The sequence below is a fragment of the Filicampus tigris genome, chromosome 12, assembly GCF_054856515.1.
Source record: "Filicampus tigris isolate MCC_2025a chromosome 12, RoL_Ftig_1.0, whole genome shotgun sequence".
In the NCBI taxonomy this organism is placed as follows: domain Eukaryota; kingdom Metazoa; phylum Chordata; class Actinopteri; order Syngnathiformes; family Syngnathidae; genus Filicampus; species Filicampus tigris.
Window position 1 is genome coordinate 23,119,207 of NC_141228.1, and position 14,249 is coordinate 23,133,455.

The window sequence follows — 14,249 nt, forward strand, 5'->3', positions numbered from 1 at the left end:
CTGATGCACGCTTCCTCGCATGACCTTGAATTAGGACGCGTTGATGAATCATACACCGAACATGCTTGTGATTTGTCACAAGGATTTGAAGAGGTCAGAAACAAATATCAAAATGCAAAACTTTTTACACAAATATCAACAACTGTTTACATTTTTAAAATGACATTCCTAGGAAATGACAATTTGTCATCACTGCTGAACTATTTCTTGATCAACAGCCTGTTGATCGGCCTAACTACTGCTGCAGTTCTCACTCGAAAGATTTCTTCTTGACAATCCAAAGAGAAGAAATAGGTCCGATTTTAATGAAACAGTTCAATATTTTTAAAAAAAGGCGGGACCAAGTGGACTCTCAGGCGAGCGTGGGCGGAATGCGGCGCCACAAACCTCCACACAAGCAATTTTTGATCCATCGCTGCTCCCACTGCTTCATGGCGTTGCTGTTGTTGGGCGAACGAAGCATCGTCACGCAGCCGCACCTCGAAGGACACGGCAGCAATTGAGTGCACCTGCTGTCTTCAAGTCTTGACATCACTTCCTGTGGACTCACCTGGTGCAGGCCTTGCTCTCCTCCGTGGGACAAACGCCCATGTGGACACATCGGAGGTTGTCTGTCCTCTGACAGCCGGCGCTCCTGTTACAAACACAAAGTCTCCTCAAAATGCAAAGAGTGCCTTTTCCCCTGACAAATCCGCCCCAGAAAGTCTGATAAAAGCCCAAGTGTACGAAAACCAAAGCAATATTTCCCATAGGAAAATGTGTAAATCCAATCAATCTGTCCAACACCTTTTGGGTGTTGGGTTAGGGTTAGGAACCAAGAAGAACAAAATATACAGAGATTAACTATTCTTTTGTCACTGTGATTCTTTTTTTCTTTATAGCCGTGAATAGTTCGTAATTTGGTTCCCCAAACAGTCTTTCCCTCCTCCCCAATCACGACAAAGGGAGTTTTATGTAGAGGACTATCGTAGCAAAGCATCATGGGATACAGTGCAATGACTTCTTTTGCCCGTCCTCGTTTTGGCCACGCTCTTACCTGCCGAGGCCGTCCGACGCGGCTAGCGACGCCGTTTTCCCAAACTGCAACCTGATTGGCTGCTTGCCCTGCAGCTTGACGATGACGCCGTCGTTGACGGGCAGCCAATCCATGCCGGGCACCAGCAGCTGACTGGGGAGCAGGCAGCACTCGTCAATCAGGCTCTCGTCCGGGTCCTGGGGGGGGGCGTCGTCCCGGCCTGCCACGTGCAAGCGCAATCAACACGTTGTGACGTCTCGGCATTCTTTCATCCAGTAAGTGGATTAAAAACGATTTTGCAGACTGAACAAAACCAAATAAACAATTGCGCAATAACCCAGGGGGGGGGGGGGGGGGGGGCTGACATTGTACTCAGCAACCTTTGACTAACTGAGACCGACTTTGATAATGGATTACTTGTCGCGCCTCTGATCAAAAGTCGGCTAGGATGGGCTTCAGCTTGCCTGCGACCACCAGGACAGATGCGCTTTGCTTTTATGTCCTCTGTTTCTGTGGTGCGAGGAGACAGCAAATAAGACATTCAGGATAGACCGATTATCGGCTCCGATATTCAGTGTTTTGACGAATATCGGTATCTGCCTTTTTGAAAAATCTGATTTAAAACAGTGTTAACTTCAAGGAACTATTTCTTTACATTTTCAGTTCACTTTACAAGAGACTCTACTGACCCTGGGAACAATGCATTTTGTGTTTGCAAACATAAGTGCAATTTTAACATTTCTGTCATTTGGAGATTTTGCAGGATTTTATTTACTGTAGAAAAATGGAGCTGTTGTTTAAGTTTTCATTTAACTTTTGAAGACATGCTGATAACCCTGGGAGCTCCCTTTTTCTTAGAATTTTACAACAACAATGTACTATGTACAGGCCGAAATGAGTGTTCCTCATATTTTTTATGTAGATGTAGGTTGGTGTGTATACACATGTGTATATACACATGTTACTGCGTATATCTACATAGGTTTGATTCTAAATGTTTGCCGTCAATGTTATACATTAATGGCCACATTATGCCGCCGCCCCTGTGTGACCTATATCTTTGCTACTGTAACAATGAAAATTTCCCCACTGTGGGATCAATAAAGGCATTCTTATCTTATCTTCTTATCTTATACTGTATTTGCAATTTAAAAATCAATATTATGCAAATCTGAACAATTGTTGCATTCTGCTTAAAGACGTTTCAACAAAGGTAAGCGTTTTAGTTTTTTTTTTTCAGATTTTGACACCAATATTTTCCATTTAGCTGAAAATGAACATCGGCTCCAAATGTCGGCTATCGGCCTCCTTGACTACTATCGGTATCGGTCCTGGAAAAAACATATCGGTCTATCTTTATAAGAGGGACGGACGGAAGCTAGCGATGGGTTCTTACAGCACAGCCAGAGCTTGGTGAGCAGCCGGAAGAGCAGCTGCAAACTGTCCTGGCTGTCCGACGTGGCCGTGAAGGTGGGAAGGCAGCCCGGTTTCAGCAGACCCCAGATCCGGATCATCACCAGCATCTCCCGCAGCATTCCCAGAGACGCTCCGTCCCGCATGAAACCGAAGCCGGGCCGCACCACCGAGCCCTGAGGAAGATGGGAAGGAAGTGGATTGGGCCGGGCCGGGCCGGGATCGCGCTGCCGCCAGCCGGGCCGCCGCCTCACCTGATTGGGGAGATTGGCCAGGAGGTAGAGGACAAAGTCGCCCACCCACTGGATGAGCTGCTGAAGAGACTGCAGGGGGGCCCCGTCCAAGACAAACTCCTCCGTCTTCAGGTTGATCATCACCTTGTCGATGTCTGCGGATGCAGCCGCAGCAAACTTTGCTCACCTGCGTCAGGTTTGCGTGGTTAGACGCGCGATCGCCGCCTCACCCGAGTCCATGTTCTTGGCGCAGATCTCGGCCAGGCGGTCTCCGGGACTTTTGTCCGGCGTGTTGAGCACGAGGGGCCTGAGCAGAGACTTGAGGGTGGAGCTGATGGCGATGAGCAGCAGTTTGGCGTGGAAGTCGCAGGCTCGCGCCGCCGTGGCCGTCGACAGTTTGCACAGCGACGCCTTGACGGCCACGATGCGCGTGGCCAGGACCTGCGACGTGAGGCGTTAATGGTCACGTGGAGTCGGGCGGCGTTTGTATTCACGAATGAGCGGCGAGCACAGTTGGGGACCTGCTGCAGGGCCTGGTTTTGCCTCATGTACTCCTCGTGGAGTTTGTCCACCAGGTTGTGGACCATGCTGGGCTGCACGTGGAGGAGGACGTCCCACCAGTCGTAGCCCGTTACCATGCAGTACTCCAGTAGGAACAGCAGGTGGCGCAGCGTGGTGTTCATCTCCAGCACTTGACCCATGGAGGGCGACACTCGCAGCATGTGCAACTGAGGAACGTCACGTGACACATTGAGTGACCGAACCGGAAGAAAGCACAAACCAAAAATAAACCTCAAAATGCAACTCAACTATGAAGCACTTGAAAGGACAATCACAGCTGAACATAAAACACCATTAATATAATACAGATTAGGGCTGGGCAATATGGCGGAAATTTTCATATCAGTCAATATTGATATTTATTGATTTTTTTTTTTTACTAATCAAAATTAGGACCCAGAGAGAAATACTGAATTTAGGTCATTTTATTTAACGTAATATTTAACCTTTTGTGTTCAAACTCTTTGACATGATGCGTGCGCAGTTACCTTGCCGTGATTGTCAACTCCGGCCAGGGCCAGCGACGTCCAAGAAAACTGCAAGGCCTTGAAATGGAGGCCAGGCGCCCCGGTTCTCGGCCGCTTGATGGCCGACTCGTCTCCCGGCCGCTGGCCTGGCCCGGAGGCGGAGGAAGCGGCGGAACCGTAGAAGACGCCCATGGTGTGGAGGGATAGGCGGTGGAGGATCTGGATGGTGCCATCATGGAAGGCCAGAGCCAGACCTGAAGGCGCACAGCGGCGGCAGTCAGCGGCGGTCCCAGAGCGACGGCGGCTGCCGGAGGCTGGTCTTACCTAGTCCGGGGCAGAACTTGGTGTCCGACGCCACCTTCAGGTCAGTGTTGGAGATGGAAATGGGCAGTTTGGGAAGTGCCACGGCCGACACTCTCTCCAGGTCGTTGGTGGTGGTCAGGATCCTCCACTTCAAGATGGTGGGTTGCTTCTCGCCCACTGGAAGGTCCGAAATCCCAGTGCTGGTGTCAGCCCAGATCAAAGGTCAAACGTGTTTTGGACTCACCGACGGGCGATCGATGCTGGAAGATGTTGTTGACAGGGAGGCCCTCCTTTCTCAGCGACCAGCACTCCACGATGCTGCCGCTCTGGTTAGACGCGCACAGCAGAACCTGAACGACACACAACCAACGCAGCGGCTCAATTTTCTTCCCTCGGGAGACTTGATGCTCTGGACCAAACCAAATTATTGCTTAATAAATGATTATTGTTGTTTATTTGGTATTTAATGATGAAACAAAACCAAATAAACAAAAATGAAGCAATAGGAAATGAGAGGGTTGTCCTCAAGCAACCTTTTAGGAAACTGACGGCTTCTTGGCAACTACACTTGTGTGGAAGTTACCTGCTCAGAGTTCTCTCTGGTCAGGAACTTGAGGTGCGTGACGGCAGGGTACTTGTCCCGCCTCAGTGGGTCCGTAGTGCAGCGGAGGAACAAGGAGGGCAGAAGTTCGGTGTCGATGCGGCACTTCTCGCTCACCACGCTGACCACCACCTGAAAACACAAGCGCGCGCGTACACACACGTGCCACGTCAGCTGCTGCCAGCGCACCCATCGCCCGTGTCAACGTGGCACCTTATAAAACTGGACGGGCGAAGAGCTGCTGCCGTCGGTGGCGGCAACCACGATGTTGCCGCCTCCCGTGAAGGCGATGTCGGCCAGCGCCACGCGTCCTCGCAGGCGACACAGACTCTCGCTGGCCGTCAGCAGAGCGCCGCCAGGCTTCAGCAGCGACACGGTGACCAGACCGCTGACCGTCACCGCCAGCCAGCCCTCCATCGGCTTCCCGCCAAACAGCGTCAAAGACGGCGAGAATTTGACCCGGGAGAACTTCTCGCCGAAGTTTGTGGAACCCGACTGCAAACAAAGAGGCGACGCCTAATTTACGGCGCCAACGACGACGACGACGACGGCGACTGGGGTCAGGCGGATACCATCTCCACGTGCAGAGCCAGTTTGACGCCGTTGTGCAGCCAACTCAGCGCCACGATGGGATCTCCCTCCACAGAGCTGCTCAGAGCACTTTCCCAACTGTTGACCAGGTGCTCCGACATGGACCAACACTTGATGTGCCCGTCGCCGTCCGCCGACAGCAACCTGGAGCCTGGGAAGCCAACCAACAACTGTTGAAAAGGGCGCGGTCGCCTTTTTGATGTTCTTGGCAATCGGCGACGACACACACGCGCGGCTTGGCCAGCTGTTAGGTCAGCAAACGACCAATCATCGCTCATGTTTACTGAAGCTGAGCCATGATTGGTCGTTACCTGAACCTTGAGAAACTGTGGTGTCACTTTCAGTCGACAGAAGTGACCACTGAGGGGTCCGCTGACCTGACTGGTCCCACTCCAGGCAGGAAATGACCTCAGCGTGGCCCGAGCTGATGGAGTACACATCCCAGGGATGCTCCGTATCCATGATGTGGATCATGTGACTGACATCTGCAATATGTCAACCAATAAGAAGAATGTCGGCACTCAGCATATGACAAATGGATCAACGCACTGCTTGGCTCAGAGGAAGCACGTGCTTACCTGGCTCGCCGCCGTCGTCGTCGTTCTTCAGGTCGGTGGTGAAGGCCACCAGGTTTCTGCAGGACCAGGAGCAGACGAGGGGGATGGAGGGGCAGTGGGTGCTTTTGGGGCGCCTCTCCCAGTCACATACGTACGCCAACTCCATGCTGCCAGCAGCCCTCCCCTCAAACACCAGCAAAAAAATTAATCATTAAAAGTTCTTTTGGGGTTGAGTCAAAGAGGCCACTCAGGGGCCACGGTTGCCCATCCCTGATCTCCATTCTCACAAATTGTATTTGGTAAACATTGCTCATACAGTTAAACAGAACGTGAAACTAATTTTATGACATCTTGCATTTTCTCGCAGACTTTCAACAGTATGCTGGAGTTTGTGCAGTACAATTTAGTCCAGAGATCATCAATGTTTTTTGCTTGCCATCTCTGTCGCAGATGTGTTCTTCCATTCACACCACACTCCTCCAAGCATTCCCTCATTCGAACACCAAGACATCTGCCCCCAAAGTTGAAACGTACAATTAGAATTCAGATGAAAAATGCACATCATATGAAATAGGGCATCAAAACCACTCACTGATTGACGTATTGATGAAGAAAAGAAAAGCACGTGGTGGTATTTTGGTGGCTAAAAGCACCCAAACAAAGTGTGTAAGCCGAAGAGAGTTCGATGCTGACGAATCGCTCATTCATTGTGTCAACTTACTTTGATTTCAGCGGCGTCGTTAACGAAAATCTAAACACGTCCCTCCCTTTAAACAAATACCTGATTAATAAACGAATGGTATTAAACTTGATAACCACAATTTGTTACATTGGCAAAGCGAAACAAATCCCGCCGACACATTTTTGCATTGTTGCTACGGATTGCTACGGAGTGCTCAGGACCCCAGGTCCACATTGGTGTCCTTTGATTCGCCTGAACGGATTTTCAATGCAATGGATTGACTGATTGATTACTTTATGGACGCACGATCGTATTCTATTATTGATATGAATTACAAGAAATAGACATGCAGTAAATACATATCAGTTTATAGATTAGAATAAGGACAGAAATTATGGAATGACAAAAACATACACTAGTTTAGATCAAACATAATAATATATCATAATAATAATGGCATGTTATTAAACATAATTTACGCAAATGTGGTATTTCAGAAGTGTGTATCCGTTTGTCCTAAATAACCAAAAGTAGCTCTAGGCAAAGGTTGGTGAGCCCTGCAGCTGGGCTGCCTCTCAACACTGCCTGACACGGCTTGTCATAACCTCCCAACAGTAACACAAGAAAAGGACACAACTCAACTCAGGTGTTTGCAAACTTAATAACTATCAATGTTAAAACGGGATTCTATTTCCTAAGTGTAAATCAATGACGTCAGGTTTGCGATTCCAGATTTGGGGGAGTTGTAGTTCCGGTTATTTTACGTACTTCCGGTCTGTAGCTTTAGCAGTCAGTTGAGTTCGCCGCTCAGACTTTGTTGGAACTTAAGCGTCTCCAATGCCGTTGGAGTGTCTCCAAACATTCACGGCGGCTACTTGGTAGTTTGTCCGCGAAGCGGATTTGCTCGACTTGTTTTCGTCGCTACCTGTGGCTAATAACGGCTAAGCTAAAATAAGCTAAGCGTGCTAGCCGACTAGCTCGCGTTTGACGGATTTCGCTCGTCCGTTTCCGTCTTCTGGTGAAAACATCGAGAAAAAAGCTCAAGCATGGGCTCCAATGGGCGCTGTCACTAACAGGTACGTGCGTATGCAGGCCTCGTGGAACGTTGTTGTTGTTGATGTCGTCGTTGTTTTCGTTGTTGTTGTTGTTGTTGTTGTTGTTGTTGTTATCGTCGTCGTCGTCGTTGTTGTTGTTGTTGTTCGGAGAAGTTAGACAGAAGAAGAGACCAGATCCAGCCGCTGGATGTTGAACCAGGCCCGAATTGGTTGCACCATCATCTCTCGTCAGGTTCAACTCCAAAGTTTACACGAAACAAACACTCGCAGATGTCATGTGATTAATTTGCATTGGTCAACAAAAGAATGTTTGACCTCTTTGACTTGATCACTTAAGACTAGCTGACTGCACCCTGGGAATTGCCGTGATCGGTTGTCATACTTGCAAGTACTTGTCTTGTCCTATCTGTGTTGTAGACCGACGATGAGAAGAGCGAAGCTTGAAGCCATGCTAACCTAGAATCGACCGGCCGCAGTGACATTTCTCCCCCGCCTTTGAGAAACCATGTCTGAGAACCAGGCCAACAACAACAACGTCCCACCCAACAACAACAACATGGGGCCCAACAGGATCCGGAACCCCAACATCAACCAGAACCCCCTCATCAATGTTCGAGACCGCCTCTTCCACGCGCTCTTCTTCAAGATGGCCGTCACTTACGCTCGCCTCTTCCCGCCGTCGTTCAGGAGGGTCTTTGAGTTCTTCGTGCTGCTCAAGGTGACCTCCCTCGACCTTTTTAACCCTCTTCTTGTACATGAAAACAAACATTTTGCAGCTTTCCAGCTTACAGCACTTTCCAATAACCGGAGCTGAAACAAAGTGACGCATCAATGCAAGGAACGCTTCAAATTAGGGCTGCGACCAACCAATGCTTTTAAAAAGCCAGTGGGAGTTGCCGCAACTGTGTCCTACTGCTGCGTCGCACCTACTCTTGTGTTCACTTAGACTCCATTTAAAAAATGCTGAACAATTCGACATTTGAATGTGTCCTGAATGTGTGCGCTGGTGGTCACCAGGCGCTCTTCGTCCTCTTCATCCTGGCCTACATCCACATCGCCTTCTCTCGCTCGCCCATCAACTGCCTGGAGGGCGTTAGGGAGCGCTGGCCTCGTGACGGCATCCTGCGCGTGGAGATCCAGAGGAACTCCAGCCGGCCACCTGTTTTCCTGCAGTTCTACGACTTGCAGGAGGAGGGCGGTGGAGGAGGAGGAGGAGGAGCCATTGCTGGTCTTAGTCTGGCGGCGCTGCAAGATGAAGAGGAGGACGAAGACGAGGAGATGATGCTGGACACATTCGACAACAGCTCAGTGCAGGTAAGGAGAAGGCCAGCTGCTCATCTCCTGGCGCTTTAAGCCTGCAGGCTGCAGGGTAGGCAGAGCTGCACGAGTGGGGCCAACATTCCTTGAAAAGAAGCTGGTCAACCGCGTATTTTGATTGGGACTTTGTCTGGCCACGGGATGTTTTAGTTTCATTTAATTAATTTTATTATGTGTTCTTCTTAAAAAATGTATTTAATATAATTAAATGTTTTATGGAAAAGGCTATATGGTGATATATAGGGGACCCAAAAAAGAACTATTTCATGCATTATATATATTTTTTAAATGTATGGACCAATTATTCAGTAATCTGTATGATTTTAATGACAAATACGGGATCAGGCATTGGCCCTAATAATTATACGTCTGAGTCCAAATGTCTCGCCGGCAGTTTGAGCTGGACATGGAGCCCCGTCTGAAACTGCCTGCGATCAGACGAGCAGGAGAGGGAGAGGGAGGAGCGGGAGGCGGGGCCAACGACAGCCAGGACCTTTCCTTCAGTCACATCGCCAAAGGTAGGCGACAGCGGTAGCGTAACGGGAAGCTCCGCCTCACCGCCGCCGGTCATGACGCGTCATGCTTTCGTTTTGCAGCTTGGCCTCAGGAAGAATACATGGTGGAATATTCTCTGGAGTACGGCTTCCTTCGTCTGTCTCAGAGCACGCGGCAGAGACTCAACATCCCGGTCATGGTCGTCACCCTGGGTGAGACGCCGTCCGCGGACGGCCCCGCCGGTAGCGGCGGGACGCTAAACACCGTTTTGCCTTTCAGATCCCACCAAGGACGAGTGTTTTGGCGATGGCTTCAGTCGCTTCCTGCTGGACGAGTTTTTAGGCTACGACGACATTCTGATGTCCAGCGTCAAAGCGCTCGCAGAGAACGAGGAGAACAAAGGTGACGGGCGGACGGAGGACGGACGCCGGTCATCTGACGTCAAGATCATGTGACCACTAATGATGATGTCATGCTCTGTGCTTGTGCGAAGGCTTCCTCAGGAACGTGGTCTCCGGAGAACATTACCGCTTTGTCAGCATGTGGATGGCCAGAACCGCCTACCTGGCCGCTTTTGTCATCATGGTTATCTTTGTAAGACCTTCTAGTCCATCTTAGTCGATGCCAATCCATGCTAGTCCATCCCAGTCTATGCCATCCCATGTCAGTCCATTTTAGGCCTCTGCCTGTATAACATCAGCACTAAAGATATATTTTGGTCTGACACATGACACAAGCATGTTCTTTTTTCCGCGCCAAAGATTGTTTGTGCTTCGAGTGGTGCAGGAGTCCAGAGTTGATGTTTGTGCTGTTTTTCAGACTCTGTCGGTGTCCATGCTACTCAGATATTCTCACCACCAGATCTTCGTCTTCATTGGTTAGTTGCTCTGTATGAAATACAAGTGCGCTGAAACACACACACACAGCTCACTTATTTGGCAAATACAGATGTGCCTTGGGATAAGCGTCGAGTTCATTTTGTGCCTACGCGTGTAATTCGGAACTTTGCATCTCTAATCACCTTTCCCTATTGAATTGAATGGAAATGTCATTTATCCGTTCTAGCCTCTGCCTCAAACAAAAGTTTGTGGTTTTTAAAAAGGAACTAAAGCACTGTATAATATTGTGCTGTATGAATCCATAATAACAAAATGTTTTGTGCAAAAAAAAAAAAAAAAAACCATCCGAATGACGTGTGAGTTCTCAACAATTTGAGAGTCGGGTCGCTCGTATCTCAAGGCACAATGCACTTTCAAACACAACAAACTGGTGGAGTCCAAATATTGGGAACATCTCTCTCTGACACGAGCGGTAGCGCGGTGGTCAACGCAAAGTGAAGGTTTTTCCTCTCTTTGCCTCAGTGGACCTCCTTCAGATGTTGGAGATGAACATGACCATCGCCTTCCCAGCGGCCCCCCTGCTCACCGTGATCCTCGCCCTCGTCGGTGAGTTGACTCGCTGTTGTCCTCTCAGCTCGTGTCACTCGGATTTTCACCCTAAGAGTGGCGCTACGGGACTGGCATCTCGCAGGACCCCTTATCTCTATGACACCTCCCCCCCTATACCCACTCCTCCCAATAAGAGGTCGAGCCGGCTTGCTTCAAGCACTTAAGTTTGTTGCTCTTAGTCGACGTTGACTGTAAAACTGACACAAACGGATTTAAACATTGGATATTTAAACATCAAAATATTGACCCAAATCATATAATGACAGAAAGTCATGCTAACTTAAAGTACTATGTGGAACCGCGATATAGCGGAGGAACGTGGTAATAACCCCTAGATTGCTGATGTTACTTCCTGTCGTCAGGTATGGAGGCCATCATGTCCGAATTCTTCAACGATACCACGACGGCCTTTTACATCATCCTCATCGTGTGGTTAGCCGATCAGTACGACGCCATCTGCTGCCACACCAACACCAGCAAACGCCATTGGCTGAGGTGAGTCTCCTGACGTGCGAGCGGTCCCGCCCCCGGCCCCTTGTCAGCCAGTCGCACGCCTTCTTTTTGTCTTTCAGGTTCTTCTATTTGTATCACTTTGCCTTCTACGCATATCATTACCGCTTCAACGGCCAGTACAGCAGCCTGGCACTGGTCACTTCCTGGCTCTTCATCCAGGTTAGTCGTCACTTTTGACCACACCCTCCAATTTAGCCCACATGTCCTTTTTTTTTTCCACTCGCTCCTGTCGGGGCTCCCGTAGTCAAAGACGCGAACAACATGGCCGGCTACAAAAGCGCAGTCACTCTTTGACAGCTAAGGCCTAGCACACACATGAGGATAAAAATCAAAAAACCTCTTAAAGAGGAAGTCAATCCCAAAGTTTTCTTGGCAGTGTTCCATGTGCCTCCACTAGTTTAAATACGAGATTCTGATGAATATTGCATTTGTGGAATATGAGTTATGCAGCAAAATTTGTGTTTTTTATCCATCTCGGGGTGGCCATCACGCCTCACCTGTTTTTTGAAGCTGAGTCATAATTGGTCAAATATGAAAAAAAATTCAAATCTGAAATGAATTCAAGTGCCATCAGCCTGTACACCCCAAAAATACGCAAATGAGAAAACCTGCTTTCTGGATGATGATGATGATGATGATGATGATGATGATGATCCTTTCTAAAGACAGCATTAGCCACAAGAGAGAATTAGTTTTTATCCTTGAGTTGGCCACCCGGGGGCACTGTAAGACAGGCATAAAGCTATGCTCTACTGTACTGGAGGCTCAGCTCCTCCCTCGGCTTCTCAGTGCAGCAGTAATATGAATCCTCGTTTTGCAAAAACACTTGAGAGCTTCGATTTCAAAGCCCGCCTACAATCAGCTAACCCGAGTAAGCCGCCGTTTGCTCTTGTGGCAGCACTCCATGATCTACTTCTTCCACCACTACGAGCTGCCCGCCATCTTGCAGCAGATCCGCATCCAGGAGATGCTCCTGCACAACCAGCAGGCGGGTCACGCCAACCAGACGGCGCTGCAGGACAGCCTCAACAACAACAACGCCGCCGCCGGGCCGCAGCCGCCGCCGGAGCCCGCCGCCGCCGCCGCCGCCTCGCGGCTCGTTCCCGCCTCCGCTGCCGTTATCCAGCCGCCGCCCGAAAATCCGGCGCCGTCCTCCGCCGGCGAGGTGCGCTCGGAGCTCAACTGGGTGGCGCAGACGGCCGCCATCATCACGGAAGCGCTGGCGTCCTCCGGCCAGGAGAGGGCCGCCAACGTCGGCGATGTGGCCGACTTCTGGATGGGAGAAGGAATTGCTGGCGGCGGCCAGCAGGGCGGGGACAGCGGAGAAAGCCAGCCTTCGGTCGGGGCGGCGGACGCGGCAAGCGCCGCCGCACCCGCCTCCGCCTCCCAAACAGACTGCAGAGTGCAGCGGAGCTGCTCCCGCACGTCCTGAGGTGCGGCGGAAGCGGAAGACGCTTGCGCGGCTTCCCAGACCGCACGTTGGCGCCAATCAGCCCAAATAATCAATCACCCAGTGCAGGCTGGGGATGATTAACTCAAATATGTGCAACACGATGATCATCAATAAACTGAGGGGAGAAAGATCACGTGATGTCATATTGTTCAGTCATGATGGGACGTGCTTTTATTTTGAACTTGTATGCCTTACCAACATTGTCAGACGTCAGCATAAGTGGGCGTGGCCACTGCCGGCCTGTCAAATGTATCGCAAGAGGACTTTAGTGCTTTTCCCACCAAATGACGTCACAAGATGCTTTCCGATGTATTGAAACAGGACTCAACTCAAAACGACTCACTGTCTTTTTTCTACCCCCTCATTGTCAATCAAAGGCATTGACACTGATCACTAGAACCTGTTTTGGTCTTTTTTTTTCCAACTCATTCACTGGCGTCACTAGATCATTCGGCCATCTCGAAAGATCGTCATTCTTTTCATTTCGGATGTAATCGTTGCGACATCAACAGTTCGGCACATTTCGTCTCAAATGAATCGCATTGCCGTTTTTTTTCCGCCAATGCCGTCGTGAGATGTAACTATTGAACAGTCAGACCATTCGCACGCGCTTTTCGCGCACGCGCACATTTGACGCTGCAGCGCGCGGGAGCGTGCATCTGCCTCTTCACGACCACTGCGGACAAGACAGACGACGGGCGGGCAGGCGGGTCCCTTCTCTTCTTTTGTCTTCTTGTTGTGTTCAAGGTGACAGTGGAACATCTTTTCAGGTGAGGCGCGTGCCCGCGTGACGGCATTTTCACCGCATCCTTCATTCTCACTGCAACGTGTGCGCGCGCGCATGACAACGCCGCGATTCCCCTTAAAAGCATGCATCATTTTCTTATTGCACACAGGGGTGAAGATTTTTTGCAAAACTACCTTTGCCGGCAGGCCACGCCCCCTCTGACGTCCACATTTAACTTCAAAAAACACGTGTACTGGATATGTGAGTGTGCGTGTATACCATCCACATGCATGCAGCGGCAGCTCGTCCAGTTTTCTCCGAGTGGGCAGTAGAATGTGTGTGTGTGTGTGTGTGTGTGTGTGTGTGTGTGTGTGTACACATTATGGGTCATTTTCATATAAATGATGAAGACACACTTGTTTCATTTTTTCCTAATTTAGGTTTTTTTATGCCACCTTGGTTTTATAGGTGAATGTCTCGTGCTGTCATTTCTCTCAAGTCCTATTTTCAAAACGTAATTGATTTAAAATGTTAGAACATGCAGCCAACAATTTGTCAAACTTGTATGGGAAAAATCAACGATGACAAGAATTTTGCCACAATTTTGTTGCCAGCAGCCTTTGACTCAGCCACCGGTGGTGGCCCTTTTGAAATACACGGTAAAGGCAAACAGTTTCTCATAAGTAACAAGCTTGTGAGTTGAACAATTTACATGAGCCACACAAATGAGCCACACTATGCGTTGAATCCATTGCACTCTGGATATGACTGAAATAACAGTAAAGGCATTCCCGACAGTTTCACAAATTCACAGAGAG

The 14,249-nt window shown here is 49.6% G+C and overlaps 2 protein-coding genes across 3 annotated transcripts; one reads left to right on the forward strand and one right to left on the reverse strand.

Annotated features, from left to right (window-relative positions):
* Positions 1-107: 107 nt before the first annotated feature.
* Positions 108-6,384, reverse strand: med16 (mediator complex subunit 16). 2 transcript variants are annotated; one of them, XM_086048159.1, is made up of 16 exons: positions 6,178-6,360; positions 5,763-5,925; positions 5,562-5,669; positions 5,166-5,335; positions 4,807-5,088; positions 4,576-4,725; positions 4,237-4,342; positions 4,014-4,169; positions 3,711-3,943; positions 3,183-3,389; positions 2,892-3,102; positions 2,683-2,816; positions 2,412-2,604; positions 1,037-1,235; positions 551-634; positions 108-479 (listed from the first exon to the last, which is right to left on the reverse strand). In XM_086048159.1, the coding sequence occupies exons 1-16, from the start codon at positions 6,304-6,306 to the stop codon at positions 353-355; spliced, it is 2,652 nt and encodes an 883-aa protein (XP_085904285.1). In that variant the 5' UTR covers positions 6,307-6,360; the 3' UTR covers positions 108-352. The 2 variants fall into 2 exon arrangements, with proteins under 2 accessions (XP_085904285.1, XP_085904284.1); XM_086048158.1 differs by having other exon boundaries at positions 2,412-2,816; positions 6,178-6,384.
* A 628-nt stretch (positions 6,385-7,012) lies between these two features.
* On the forward strand, positions 7,013-12,837 carry tmem259 (transmembrane protein 259). The gene is made up of 12 exons (XM_086048163.1): positions 7,013-7,499; positions 7,896-8,196; positions 8,496-8,792; positions 9,190-9,313; positions 9,392-9,502; positions 9,570-9,692; positions 9,784-9,884; positions 10,110-10,167; positions 10,652-10,735; positions 11,101-11,233; positions 11,311-11,410; positions 12,150-12,837. The coding sequence occupies exons 2-12, from the start codon at positions 7,984-7,986 to the stop codon at positions 12,681-12,683; spliced, it is 1,878 nt and encodes a 625-aa protein (XP_085904289.1). The 5' UTR covers positions 7,013-7,499; positions 7,896-7,983; the 3' UTR covers positions 12,684-12,837.
* The last annotated feature ends 1,412 nt before the right edge of the window (positions 12,838-14,249 follow it).

Coding starts and splice junctions, on each gene's coding strand:
- med16 (XM_086048158.1), bottom strand. CDS start 6,306: ATGATGTGCATTTTTCATCTGAATTCTAATTGTACGTTTCAACTTTGG. Junction 4,343..4,575: donor CCAGAGAGAACTCTGAGCAG/GTAACTTCCACA, acceptor TGTGTCGTTCAG/GTTCTGCTGTGCGCGTCTAA. Junction 635..1,036: donor GCGTCGGACGGCCTCGGCAG/GTAAGAGCGTGG, acceptor TGTTTGTAACAG/GAGCGCCGGCTGTCAGAGGA.
- tmem259 (XM_086048163.1), top strand. CDS start 7,984: ATGTCTGAGAACCAGGCCAACAACAACAACGTCCCACCCAACAACAAC. Junction 9,503..9,569: donor GGTCATGGTCGTCACCCTGG/GTGAGACGCCGT, acceptor TTTGCCTTTCAG/ATCCCACCAAGGACGAGTGT. Junction 9,693..9,783: donor AGAGAACGAGGAGAACAAAG/GTGACGGGCGGA, acceptor GCTTGTGCGAAG/GCTTCCTCAGGAACGTGGTC.